The sequence below is a fragment of the Parasteatoda tepidariorum genome, chromosome 7 (genome assembly GCF_982258835.1).
Source record: "Parasteatoda tepidariorum strain Cologne lab strain chromosome 7, Ptep-v5.0, whole genome shotgun sequence".
Lineage (NCBI taxonomy): Eukaryota > Metazoa > Arthropoda > Arachnida > Araneae > Theridiidae > Parasteatoda > Parasteatoda tepidariorum.
In genome coordinates, this window is record NC_141761.1 from 92620661 (window position 1) to 92635509 (window position 14849).

General features: G+C 30.4%; 1 protein-coding gene across 2 annotated transcripts in view; it reads left to right on the forward strand.

Moving 5' to 3' along the window:
* The window catches only part of LOC107442020 (uncharacterized), a 62208-nt gene that overhangs the window by 7834 nt on the left and 39525 nt on the right, over positions 1 to 14849 (forward strand). Inside the window, exon 1 of one of the 2 annotated variants that reach the window (XM_016055461.4) lies at positions 9062 to 9213. The exons of the other annotated variant lie outside the window; for it this stretch is intronic. Within the exon in view, the coding sequence (XP_015910947.1) occupies positions 9175 to 9213 (39 nt within the window). The 5' untranslated portion in view covers positions 9062 to 9174. Of the gene's footprint in view, positions 1 to 9061; positions 9214 to 14849 lie in introns of those variants that run through there. 2 annotated transcript variants of the gene reach the window in all.

A 14849-nucleotide genomic window follows, 5' to 3' on the forward strand; every position in this document is an offset into this window, starting at 1 on the left:
ACAAAGCTTAATTCGTTTACATCCATCTTTCTTGTTATCTGCCCTGGAAAAGGTTTATTCGATTAACAAAATAATAATGAAGATAAACAAATTTGTGAAGGGTCCGATTATAAGAAAAATCATTTTGTGAAGGGTCCGTTTTTAAGTTAAAATATTTTGTGAAGGGTCCGTTTTTATGAAAAGATATTTTGTGAAGGATCCGTTAACGGACCCAAATTTCTTCTAAACAGACCCCTGATTATGCAAACATCATTTAGTCTTTCTCCGGCAGTGTAAATTTCCATTTCAGGGATCAGTATTGACGGTCCAAGTTATGCGATTTTGGAGGTAGAGCACTTTTCTTTTTCTTTTATTTTTTTAAGTCTCGTTTATGAGAACTTTCTTACTTAACGCGATTCGCTTATGTATGTACGATCAGTTTGACTACCTTGTGACATACTAAACATTTGCACGCAGGTCTAGGTCTATTGGATGCAGTGTAAATTACTTCTATGGCTTCAAGTTCATAAACTCTCATGCCAAGAAGAAAATTGAGTCCTGTAGAAATGATATATAGATACATTGACACAAGACGATTATTGGAAATTTCGTAAGGCCCAACAAATCCGCAGAGGCCATTTACCCGAAGTGCTATTTTATATAACTGTGTGCTGATTAAATCACTAAAAATTAACAACTCAATACAAATGAATTGGGATTCTCTGTTAGATTTCTTAAAGACAAAATTGTGATTAATAATGGCATGGAAGGGGATTAGATTTTTTAAACACAAAATTGTGAGATGGCTACCTTAAAATGTACCTAAGCAATTTCCTTTATGGATGATACAAAAAGCTATTAATTTAAGCTAATTTGTATCTCTCTATTTTGGATGAAACCGGCTTGCATTTATTCGGAAATAAGATCACCAAGATGAGTGATTAATAATGGGAAGGAAGGGGATTAGATTTCTTTAAGACAAAATTGTGAGATGGCTACCTTAAAATGTACTTAAGCAATTTCCTTTATGGATGATACAAAAAGCTATTAATTTAAGCTAATTTGTATCTCTCTATTTTGGATGAAACCGGCTTGCATGTATTCGGAAATAAGATCACCAAGATGAGTGATTAATAATAGCATGGAAGTGGATTAGATTTCTTTAAGACAGAATTGTGAGATGGCTACCTTAAAATGCTAATTTTTTCCATAACTATTTGTAAAAGTCAAATAAACGTGTTATAATTTCCTTTGTGTTTCTTAAAAAAATTAATTAATTAAAAGTATAAAGAGAAAATATTAAAAAAAAGAAAAGAGAATGTGGAATTTTGTAAGATTGCCGAATAGTAAAAAACTTTGAGAGCTCCAAGCTACTTCCTCCCTTCCTGGCGTTCCTGGTCCTAGTGCGTTAATTATTTTCTTGTATATTCCATATGAAGGCCAGTCACTTTTATAATATGTCTGTTGAAAGATGGTGGATTACGGATATTGAAAGCTCTTGCATAATTTTGTCGTAAAACGAAGTCGTGAAATATCTTTTCTTTGCACTAAGAGATGTCAAGCTTGTAGACGATGCGGTCGTACTTTCTGATCATAGAAATTCGTTTGATGATATACCCAGCCGTTGCTTTAAATGACTCATTTTCGCAGGCATTTTTATGAACCTATCATCTTTCTGCTCGTTATTAAATTTTCTCTCTGCACGCGTATCGCGGTTTGTGGTATGTCATTATTAAATTCCTGTATTTTGGGAGTTATCGAAGTTTATTTGTTTACTTTATTTTTAATTCGTTGAAACGAAGTGATTGAAAAAAAAATTTTAAGTCGTTAATTTGTTGTTCTTTCATGTATATTAATTTTATTCTCGCAGCCTATTTGGGCAAACTTTCAAAAATGTCATATTTTATACATTGAATAAAACATTTGTTAAAAAATCGGTGAATAGTTCCTGAGAAATCGTATTTTAAAAAAGTCGTATATTTAAAATACGATTTCTCAGGAACTATTTAGCCGATTTCGCTCAAATTTTGTATTTTGTTATGTAAAATTACCTTCTTTAAAAGTAGTAAAAATAATTAAACGAAATAATAAAAATTAATAACTGTTTACCAAAAGTTATTTTTTTGCATATACTTTTATCTTTGGATAAACAAATTTTATGATTGTGTACAAAAATTTTCAATTCGCTTAAAATTTTTTTACATATGGCGAAGTACGAATAAAGTAAAATTAGCATCATGGGATCCAAACTTTGGACCCCTCTCCAAACTATTGGAACCATATTTCCCAGATTGTGGCTGCCCCCTATATTTTGGGGATCAAAAATCCGAATCTGTCGAATAAAAAAGGTATGTTTATTCAGAGAAAGTGTTTTTTTGTCACTTCGTTCGTAACTTAAAAAATATCGTCTGAACTAATAAATTGGTATATTTGGGATCACCTCCTCGAACCTTTTGATCGAGTCCTAGAACGTGAAGATCTGATCATTAGATCAAAACAGTAAAGAGAGTCGTCCGTGTTTTATTCTGCGCACTGTAGGTACTTTATTATTTAAAAAAGTTAAGAGGATACGAGTTGTGCAAACAAATTTTTTTTTAATTGATAAGAGAATTTGATTTATTTATTTGAGCTGATAGTGTTAAATCCCTGTATTTCACTTCAGGGACATTAAATTCTAACAACTCTACTGTTGATTCTTTGAATAAGGGATAAAAATTAAAAACGCGTAAAATCGTTTGCGTTTCAAGTAATTTCTTCTACAAATTTGTAGTAAATCTTTTGCATTTCGAAAAAAGAAAAAAAAAAAGGACAAAGAAGGATTATTTTTAGGTTGCAGCTTATTTTGAAAGTAATGTACATCATAACTTCAGGTTTGGAGTTTTTGACAGTATTCGTATGATTTACTGTCTAAAAATATCCAAAACAGTGTACAAAACAACATGTTTTCAAAATAGCTATAACACTTAATATTTTAAATGTAGTGTCTGTGTAGAGTGCGCCAAAAAAAAAAAAGAATTTTTTTTTTTAACCAGCCTGCATAGCTTTTGATCTAATGATTCTATTTTCGCGTAATAGGACTTTATCTGAGGAGGTGACCTCAAATATGCTAATTAATTAACGCAGGGTTGCCACAGGCTACTAAAATGCAACTATTTGTTACTATTTTCGGCCTTAGGCGACTTTTTTTGCCTGAAAAGGCTAAAAAAGCAACTATTTTCAGGAATAGGCGACTATTAGGAAACTTTTATTATCCTTGGCGAAGTTTTTTCGCAAAAATGACCGTTACTGTTCAGAACGTTAGTAAAAGAAAGCAAACTTTTATACAATCATTTATGTCCAAAGAGCCAAAAATTTAAATTTCCATTGGATTTAATAAAGTACTTGTTATATGTTCTCTCTGAGGGGCAGTTTTGTTACTTTCAATTGTTTTTTCCTTCTATTAACATTCATATTTTATTGTAATTCGACTTTTATTTAGGTACCTATTTTCTAATATGTATACCTTTTATATTTGTACAAAACTTTTTTTTAATTGGGAGCATAAATAGTATTTGACAATTAAGCTATAATTTAAGTTATTTGGCTACTATTTTTGATAAATTTTTGTTCCTGTTCAGGCAAATATTTTCATAGTTTTAGGCAACTATTTTTATGCTTGAGGCTACTAAAAGCAACTATTTTTGTTAATTTTTTACTGTGGCAACCCTGTTAGCGCAAAAGACATGTTAAGTTACGAAATTAGACACAAAAGCGTACTTTCTCTGAACAAACATACTATTTTTGTTTTTTTTGTTGTTGACCGATACTGATTTCTTACCTCCAAAACAGCCTCAATCTGGAAAATATGGTCTTAATAGTTTGGCCAGGAGAGCAGTCTAAAGTTTAGACCCCTTAATTCAAACTTTACTTTTTGCGTATTTCGCCATATCTTGAGTAAATTTTGAATGAATTGAAAAATTTTTGTACTCATTTATAAAATTTGTTTATCCAAGGATAATTTCTTTCAAAAAATAGTTTATAATATTTACTTATCATTTTTAATTTTTTTTTAATAATTGTAGAATTTTTTTTTATTGTAAGGTATAAAATGTTTTGTCTGATGGATTTTACAGTTTAATAAATATAAATAGCTCATAAATTTTTTTTTACAAATAATAAAAAAAATTACAAATGTGTAATATATAAAGAGTTCTCGTATTCCTACGCAAATATATTATGACAAAAATTTTATTATGTTAATAATTCTCCTAGTTCCTAACGAGAGTTAAATACTACTACTTTCCATTCAAAATTTATAATTTTTTAGAACGTTAGAAAAATACTTACATTTAAAAACTAGGCGTTCAATATTTTTTAAAAAGAAGCTCTTTCATTTTTTTTTTTATTTGTGAAAAGAAAAGTTTTTGGATTAAAAAAAAATCATTTAGTAGAATCAGGTGACACAATTCCATAAATTTTTACGAACATGATGAAAACAGAGCACCCGGAAACATTTATTAACTTATTAAAGAAAAAAGAAAATGAAAAAAAAAAAACCAAAAAAAAAACCAACAACAATAGTATAGGTATTCGGCGACTGTCTTTAGTGTTGTACTCTGAGTAATTTTTTGGGTGTTGTTTCTCAGACGAGAGGCTAATTATTTTTCTCATTACCTTCCCCCTTCCCTGATAAAAGATGAATAGCCTTGAAATCGTTTCAGTCGTCTACGCCTGAGGACGCTGCTCACTTTTATGAATGGGTACCCTAGTGGTGTTTTCAATGAACGTGAAATTTATGTGTTGCAGTAAAATATGTATTGATTTTCCTCTTTAATTTGAGGGAAAATTCGCCATTTCTTTATAGGGTCCTGATCAATTAATTAAGTTTTAAATCATTAAATCATTTCGCAAGTTGCAACACACTTTGAATTTTAAGATTGTGCTCAGAAGCTCATTTTTTTCTATTGTTTATAACCGCTATATAAAATTTAGCATCAGTCATGTTTTTTTTTTTTTTTGTGTGTGACTGACTCCGCCATTTGTCCCCAGAGACGAAAATACTCCGAATTGTTATAACATGAAAAATTGCACAAAAAACGATAGGTTACATGAAATATTATATCTTTTCTCTATGTATTACGTAATAATTAACAAATATATTTCGTACTAATGATGTTTTTTTATTAATTAAAATGTGCATGGCGACCATAGCCTATATGTCGATAAAAATCGAACGACTGTAACCGTCATTTGCGGCTATGTGTTAACCCCTTCCTTCTTGTTTCCGTGAAAATGACGGGGTGAGATTTCGCCCGCTATTTCTCGCTCCCGTGATATTGACGGGCTGGAGTGTTCAATAGTAACGCGCCAATAAGAATAAAACTAATTCATTTCTTTTGCCCGGAAAACATTTTATTTCTCATTTTACACACCTGATGGCAGTACCAGGATATTTTTAAGGTAATAGTTTATTTTAAACTAGTTGCAGCACTAATCAAGTACGTAATACAAATACAAAAGCCAAAAAAATAGGCACTTTTATGACCGTTTTCTTGAAAATTAACCGATCGTAAAGGGGTTAATATTCTTTCTAATATTATGAATCTGAAATTGCGTTGAATCGAAAATCGTATTGAGTCTGAAATATAGTGTTGAATCTGAAATTATGTTGAATCTGAAATCGTGTTGAATCTTAAATTGAGTTATTAATTTAATTATTTATTAATTTAAATTAATTATTTATATATATATTTTTTTGCTACTGCTCTTGATAAGTTCAAGATCATCTTATTATTTTTTCCCCTTTAAATATTAAGTCTTTTCCTAATGAAATAATTGCCTATATAAAATTAATATTAAGTATTTTACGGTAGTTATGTCGGAAAGTAGGGTAATGTAAGAAAATGTAGGTAATGTATGAAAGTATCGACTTGTGTATACACTATACTTACACTTATACATAATTTCTATAACTATCTATTAGTCTTTCTAAATCCTGACTGGCTTTCTGATGATTTTAATTTAGTCGATAAAGTGGAACAGTATTTACGTGCCATTGTTTCCCCTTTTTCTCGAATTACGTAAATAAATGTAGTTTTTTTTAAGAGCTTAGATAAAATACTTCTTCTATTATGTAAAAAAAAAGTATATAAAATTCATTCTAATTTTTTAGCCAATAAAAAACGTTAAGTTAGTGAAATACTTTTTGGATGTAATAATCTGTATAAAAGAATTACTTTTCTATATTTACTCTCTAGATCAGAGTATTGCGTACCGCCACGTATCTCCTGTTAAATAAATATTATAATTTAATATAATTTCTTTTCTATTAAAGGCTTCAATGATGCTTTAAAATTGATGTGAAACTTATATAGTAAGATTGTTAGTTTTGTACTTAAGAATGACATTTTAGCGTTTAAAAATCTTTGCTTCTTTTTAAAACTTTGTATATGGTAGTTTGTAATCAAATTCGTAGCTAAAAACGCTAGGTTTAGAAGAAGAAAAAAAAGAGACCTTATCAGCTTGACATTGACAAGGATGTTGTCAAGTCCTTGAGTCAAATTCTATTTTTGTTATGCATATAGAATGAAATGTCTTTTCTCTGCAGTAATACATCTTGATTATTTATGAATTATTACAAAATATGTTTGCTGTGTTATGTTTTTCTTGACTTGTTTTTGAATAGTGGCTGCAATTATATATATTTTTTTTCGTTTGGCAAAGCAGCTATATATTTTGTAAATTTTGTGTGCAAATAAAGGAACAGGTTTTAGTTATAAATTCGTTAATAGCTTTATACATTACTAATAAAATGTATAAATATTAGTTTTGATCCAACTGTATTTTAATTGCCATTTTTCTAAGACACTTGTGTCGGGCAGCCATAACTTTGCCATTATCACTTTCATCAATGTCACAAATAGCATCAATGACTTTGCCATTATCACTTTCATCAATGTCACAAATAGCATCAATAACTTTGCCACTATTACTTTCATCAATGTCACAAACAGCATCAATAACTTTGCCATTGTCACTTTCATCAATGTCACAAATAGCATCAATAACTTTGCCACTATTACTTTCATCAATGTCACAAACAGCATCAATAACTTTGCCATTATCACTTTCATCAATGTCACAAATAGCATCAATATTGTTACTTTTACAAATCCGAATTTTGACTCTTCTCCTGAAAAATTGAAATTCAAGTTCAATAAATTTCGGTATTCTGAATCCATCTGAATTCGTTGATCCATGGAAGAAGATGCTACGTGACCGTCTTGCAAGTTTTATTATTTTTGTAGCCTCTATAAAAATGTTTAATATCTATCTAGAAAAATGCAAAATTTAACGTTAGAGCCGCGGTGGCTCAGGGGACAGAGCGTTCGCCTCCCAATGAGGTGCCCAGGTTTGTCTGGGGGCCCTGGACTTCAGTCGGGTGTGTTTATTCTTTGTAAAAATGGCACTGATGGTGCTAAGTGACAATCTTAGAGTGGTGTCACTTAAGAGAGGATCAAACTCATTTGGCTCATGAGAGGATCAAACTCTAAAAAAAAAAAAAAAAAAGAGAGGGTCAAACTCAAGAAAAAGGAGAGGATCAAACTCATTTGGCTCATGAACAGTCTATTAGCAATTTTAGAAAGTATCTCTTTTAGATCAAATAGAAAGCCTAGAATACGAACTTTATGATGCGATCCCGAAGTCATAGAGTTAAGGTACCCAAATAACTTCGGAGACAAGATTTTAAAATGTTACATTTAGAAATTTTTAATGTGATTAATGTGTAAATTTTACAGTAAAACATGTTATAAATACAAAAAAATAAAGAAAATAATTTAAAAAAAAGTACGAGGGGGGGGGGTGAGACTGGTAAAAAGGCCTAAAATTGATATTTTTTCAAAATCGCATAACTTCATGATAATTTATTGTTTTTCAATATTCATGCTTTATAATACTTGTAAAATTTTGACTTAGAGAATATTGTAGGCACTAGACTTCATATAAATATTTAGATATATTACAACAAATATAGAAACTTATTTAGCAAAAAAATAATAAATAAACTAATTGCGTTTAATTATTTTATCCATAAAATATTAAATAATAGTTCAATCCACCTGTCCGCAGTCTATTTCCTAGATATATACAGAAGACATTCAAGCAATTAAAATTTAAATATTTTGAGGTATTTATTGTATTTAGAATGAAGGGGAATAACCGAAAAATTAGTTATGAGAAAAAAGTAAAAAAAGACAATAACAATATAGATGGGTTTTTTTTTTTAATTTTTTTTTTCAAATCATCATAACTTCTGTTCTATTTGACGTAGAAACAAAACTCAAAAGGTATGAGAAGGAGAACGATCCATTGTTTTGTATTTTATATATATAAAAAAAAATAGAAAAAATGACATTTTGGTTAAAATTGGCTTAAAAAGTTATTCGGGTACTTAAATGATTGTTAGGGATTTATAGATACCGCCAACTTGAAAACATGCGAACCCAAAATAACTCTTTTTGAATAATTTTTTTCCTTTACTATCGAGCTAATTCTGTGTATTCCTTCCAATAGAAAAATGTGACTTTTAATATTACTTTTTGTCGTCTTTTTAATTTCTATCTTCAATGCTATTCAAAGACTTTTTTTCCCCCAAATTATTCCAATTTAATTCAATGATCATAATATCAAGAATTAAATTTTAACATTAATGATTAAAATACACGACAGTGAATTCATATTTTAAATTTTAATAACATGACATAAAATACACATTATGTATTCTGTACCTAAATAAATAAATCCTTATGTTTTAGTAATGAATACGTTCTAATATGCTTAAATACTACTGTCACATCATGACGATTTTAAAAATAGCAAGTTATATTGTGCTTCCTCGGACTTCCACGGAAACGATTCTTAAAATAAATTCTATGTAAGAAAAATCAGCTTTGAGTTAAAGAAAGCTTGCTCATTCTACTTTCTTCGTATTCGTTTTTGTGTGTGCGTCTAGGCAAGTGGACGTTGGACCAGGATGTATTTCAGGTACCGGATCTTTTTCTCTAGGTCACGTGTGTTAGCTGGTCAATCCCTTTTTCACTCATCTTGATTTTAACGCTCCATCTGCCAGGGTATATCTTTTGATTGTCGTCTGCTTTGAGAAGGGGGAAAAACTAATTTTCTTTCGTTTTGCGTGGCAACATATTAATTTGTTCCATGGTTGGGTTCTGCTTTAATTGGCATTCTTTCAACGAGGTATGTTTTACCGTTATTTCTCTTTTTTCTTTTTTTTTCTTCATACTTTTTAATCTGTTCATTACATATATACCAACAATATATTTGTTTTTACATTCAATTATGTAATGTGAAATTAATTTAAAAATTGAATAATTGCATATAAAACAATTGCCTTAAAATATTTAATGAAAAATGGTTTCCAGATAATTATTTTAAAGTTTTTGTTATTGTTTGTATTTGTTTTAAATTTTTATTATTATGTTATTCTTGGTTGCCTGTTATTATGAATTAAACATTTTAATTATGAATTTGTCTTTAAGGATATGACAAACAATTTTGTTATTTTGTTAATTAAAAATCGATGGGTAATTAATTACTCTTTTGATATTAGTTTTTAATTTTAGTTTTTCGACATATACTACAAGTAAATTGTTTAACATTGATTATCAATTGATTATATTGCAAGTAAATTTATTAACAAAGAAATAAATAGTTTTTGATTTGTTAGTGTAATATAATTTCCTACAACTTTAAACTTAATATTGTTTCCGATATTAGATGTTTTAATTTTACAAAATAAAATTGCCTTTATTAAAATTGCTATTTATGATTGGGATGCATAAAATACTATATACAATGACTTAATTCACATTTAAAGTATATCAAGTTATTGATATTATGACTTTTGTATTCTTAAATAAAAATTATGATCTATATCAAAATAAAATATTAGTATTTAGAAATGCAAGAATCGTAAATAGAATTAGCACTGTATCAATTAAAATTCATGTATATTACCCCCCCCCCCCTTTATGCAACAAACTCATGTTACAACTTAAGAGTATTTTCCTCATTATGTATTTTTCTATTATTCATCCTCTGTGGGTAATGAGTTACCAGTTAAAATTTGCACATTTAGTGACAGATTAAATAATAAAATGTCTAACTTCTGCTGCTTGCACATGTTTCTGTATCACAATTTTTAAAAAAAAATTTATTCAGAATTTTACGTGAATTGCGAATTCCTTTATGAATGTGGAATTTTTATTTCCAAATAAGTATGTAATTTTTATAAAATTATTAAAAATTTTAATGTTTTTTCAAAAAGCGTTAACTGCAACTTGGAGGTGTTTTTAGAAGTTGGAGCTGTAAGCATTTGACCTGAATACCCTCTCGAAAATGGGTTTCTGGATTTTCTCAAATAACTTACATAGTTATGTTCTTTACTTTTTCTCATTTGTGATTTCGGAATTAACCCTTTTCTTTTTTCAGTTTTATTTTTTAAAATGTGCTTCATGAGGGTTTCTGGGACCCTATTTTTTAAGGGGGGTTAAATTAAATTACACAGTCTCATTACTTTTCTAAATTTCACACTAATTAAAAAAAAAAAGTTAATGTACCTTAAAAAAATGTATTTTTTTTTTACCTTAAAAGTTTTGTTTTCAACTTTTTCTCTTTTTTTTATTGACTCTTTATTAGTCTGAAACACTGAGGGGGACTTAAAAATTTTTAATTATTGAGAGGGGCATATACCCAACGCTCCCTCCCCGCTAGTGTTGCCCATGCTGTGGTTCCAATTCTCGTGATTCCAAAATTGGTTGCTGCCTTTAACCGCTTTAAATCTGATTTATTTTTAATCAGCATGGCCTGGAAATTGTTTTTAAGTGGTTGCAAAATTTTTAACATACTTTGAAAATGGTGTGAAAACTGAATTTATAAAACTAAATTGGAAATTAACTTTATGAAATTTTAAGCATTTTCTAGAAAAGTTTGTTGCCACACGCGTCAATTTTTCCAGAATAATTAAGAATTATTGTCTGAAATTTTTTTTATCTAGACATGCATTACACGCTTGTTATTAATAATTAATATGAGAGATTTTGTAGTAGCATTTCCTGATGAATTTTGAAAATTCAATTGTTTAAAATGAGGTCGACTTCTTTTAAAAAAGAAAATAATAGTTTCGAGAAGTGATTATGAAATTCGAAGTGATCGTCATTGGTCGTAAATGAAGGGACAAATCGGAAGATTGGAAGGAAGCAACTTATCAGTTATTGTTTTGTTGATTTTGTTATTTCATAACAGGTCACTATTGCTTTTGAACACTTTTCCCCATTTTACTCTGTAGTTATTTACTAAGGTTATTGCCTTTTTATTGGAAGCCATTATTATTCTATTAACAATGAGGTTTCTCCTTGGAAATCAAATTTGAAATGACGAAATACAATATCTCATTTAAATATATAATTGTAAATAATTATTGCATTATGCCTTTGTTTCTGCTTGGAATAATTTTCTTGCTACTACTTTATTTTAATTTTATTTCAAAGATGATATTCAATGCAAAATTTTTTTTAAATATAACTTTTAAGTGGCGAAGTGATGGCTAAAACACTTGTAAAATAAGTAACATTGAAAAATACTTAAAAAAATAAAAACAGTAAGATCCCGATTATCCGAGTTAATGTGGACCACAACTAACTCGAATAACCGAATAACTCGGTTAAAGCGATGAGGAAAGAAAAAGAGTTGGTATAAATGTAATATATTTAACAAATACAAAATTTATACGAATACACCACATACCATTCATATTATAATTAAAAAGCTTCTGTAAAAACACTTAAAGAGTATACTTTACGAGAATTAAAGAGTTTTTACTTAAAAAAGTCCTAAATCGTTTTTTGTTTTACATTACCTTTGGAGTTTTTCTGCAACAATGTTTCGTCATTTTTTTAAGGGATAACAGGAAGGCTGGTGTCTCCTCTTCTTGTTGGTCTATATATTCAATAGCACATTCGATAGCTTTGAGTCCATCTGTATGAGAGATTTTTATATGTTGATTTTCATCGTCGCTGTCTTCATCATCTTCGCTAGATTCATTTTCAATATTGACGATAATTATTTCGTTGGATATCGTTTACCTGAATGCTTGGAAGATTAAAATTCAGAATTTTTTTTTCGGCGGTAGTTTTAAAAAATAAAAGAGAGAGAGAAAAAAAAAAATTGAAATATTTGATAGTTCGGTTAATCGGGGCCCGGATAATCTGGACTCTACTATATATATATTATATTATACTAAAAAATCTAAAAATATGATACATAACATTGTTTCAATTTTGATATTTAATGAACTTGAATGAACTCGTTAATTTAAACTAATTTTAGCGTCCCTGAACAATCGTCCAGTTCCCCACCCTTTAGACACAGCTCTTATTTTTGCGACGTTTCAAAGTGGGACGCCATTAATTCGCATGCCATTATGTCGTACTTTGCGTTTTAGATATCTAATATTGATTATTAATTTATTTTTTCTGTAGTATTTAATGGATTAACCTTTCTGTAGTATTTAATGGTAAGGCCTTTTGAACAAAAGAGTTCTGAAGTTTCCTCTTGTCACATTTCACCGGAAATGTCTTCTTATTAAACCCATCCGTCTCTATTAGATTGGCCGTATTAAGATAGGTTTCCAAGAATATAAAATACACATTTTGTATAGGAGACCTCAAGTTTATTATCTGAACGGACCAGCGCCTTCAACATAACAGGATGCGCTTCGGGCTAAAAATCATGCAGTTCAAATGTCAACGGAGGGTTGTGGCCCCTCCCACAGGAAAAAACTAGCATATCGAAAACACGATGGTGAGGAGCACCCTTTCCCTCACCTCTACCTCTCCTCTTAGATCTCGTCGCTGGACTCGTGATTGCATGAGCGTGATCCTGAGATTGCTCGTGACTCACGTCGCGAATTTTGGACTCTTATTATTTCCAGCATCCCTTACGAAAGATATATATTTTTTTTTTTCTCTCTCTCTCCGTTTAAAATTGAGACCGTGAGCTGAGTTTTATTTTCATCCCATAGCTGATGTCAGAAACTAACATAAGCATGAGGTACAAGGCTCGATCACCATATGTTTTCTCTCCCCACCCCCCTTTTTTATCCGGGTCGCCCGCGCACGACTCTGAATAATTTTACTGAACTCGAGCACTTGTATCTTTTTTTTTCGCTTTTATTTTTTTGCTCAACTAACAGTGACCGAAACTCACGATTTTAATGCCTTTAAGTTTTGTGTCCATAAATTTATTTTCGTGCGATATTATAAAAGTTAATATCACGTATTAGACTTAACTAATTAACCTGTCCTTTATTCGAATCGTTTTAGAGAATCGCTCCTAGTTCTAATTACTGCTAATGAGATTCACAAAATAAAAAAGTTTCACACTGTTCTGACTATGCAATGAGTGATCACTTTGTTTTGACCACCAACTCGCGTGACTACTGTTTCCCCTTTAAAATAGCTTTGATTTTCTTTTTTGGCTTAGACTTCACGAGATGCTAATCGGTCATTTGTAGACAGTTCACAGCAACTTTAAAATAGTCTAAGACAAGATGGTTTTTAGATCTAGATGACCTATGGCTCTTTCATCTTCAACGCGAAGGTGCCAAATTGCATTGAGATCTGGATATTATGGAGGTCAATACCACAAAAATCCTCTTTATGTTCCTCAAATTAATTCTTTGCAATACCATCTGTATGGGAGGATAAACTATGAAGTTAAAATATTCCTAGTCATTCGAATAAACCGCAATCATTGCAGTATTTTATTTTATAATTATTTTATAACTGGCTTTGAACAATCCAAATTCTGAGTTTATGACTATCAATGTTCAACTCCGTATCATTGCAATTTTGAACCCAACCCAAAAGACAAGGGAACTCTTGTATCAAGCATTTGGGTAAGCTAGCCTTCATGGAGGACTTTTTTGATGGAACTAACCTACATTTGCGTTAAATGGTGACAAAAATCACGAAATCCCCCCCGGTTAGTCCGAAGGCAAGGGGATTCTAACCAATTATCCGTTTATTGCTGTGGGTATATTAAGTCAGCACTTTAGTCGGACGAGCCGGAAGCAGAATTTGTATCAACCACAGCTGAGATTCGAACCTGGGTCACCGAACGCTCTATCCCCTGAGCCACCATATGTCACTGGGTAAACTACAACCCATGCCTTATTCGGACCAACACGCATACGAAATAAAAGCTCTAAAGCATGCTATTACTCCACTAGCTCTCTGGTGACACTGTGGTGAAAAAACTGTCAGGTGGTGTGATTCTTGTGCCTGTAAACTCTACATTCAATTCAATTTTGTATTGGATAGCCAATCTTGAAATATCACTTCGTGGTGTCTGGTGTTTAGTTTCGCATAAAAATTTCTATGAAAACAGGCATGTTATATGCACAAATTCTGACCGGAATTCAGGCGAAGTTTCGATTGAAATCGAGATGAAAAGATTCTTCCTTAGTAGAGCGTTCACTTTAAGTTAATCTATTATAAGTAAAACAACCCCTAGATTAAAATAATTTTAATAATACTAGTGAATAGGGAACGTTATAACGGGAAAAAAAAGAAGAAGATAGCAATACGTGATTCCGTGCCGTTTAAAGATAGAAAGAGAATAATTTTTTTCTTTTGATGTACTCATTTCGGTATGAACATTTATTCGTTGATTGCGTAGCCTATTTAACATGTTAAAAAGCCTCTGCATTTGTGTTTTTAAGTTCCGGTTTAACTAGGTGAAAGTGATTTAATTCAGTGACGGTAGAATAACATGGTAACCAGGGAATGCGGAGGTGATTTGTATTAAAAAAG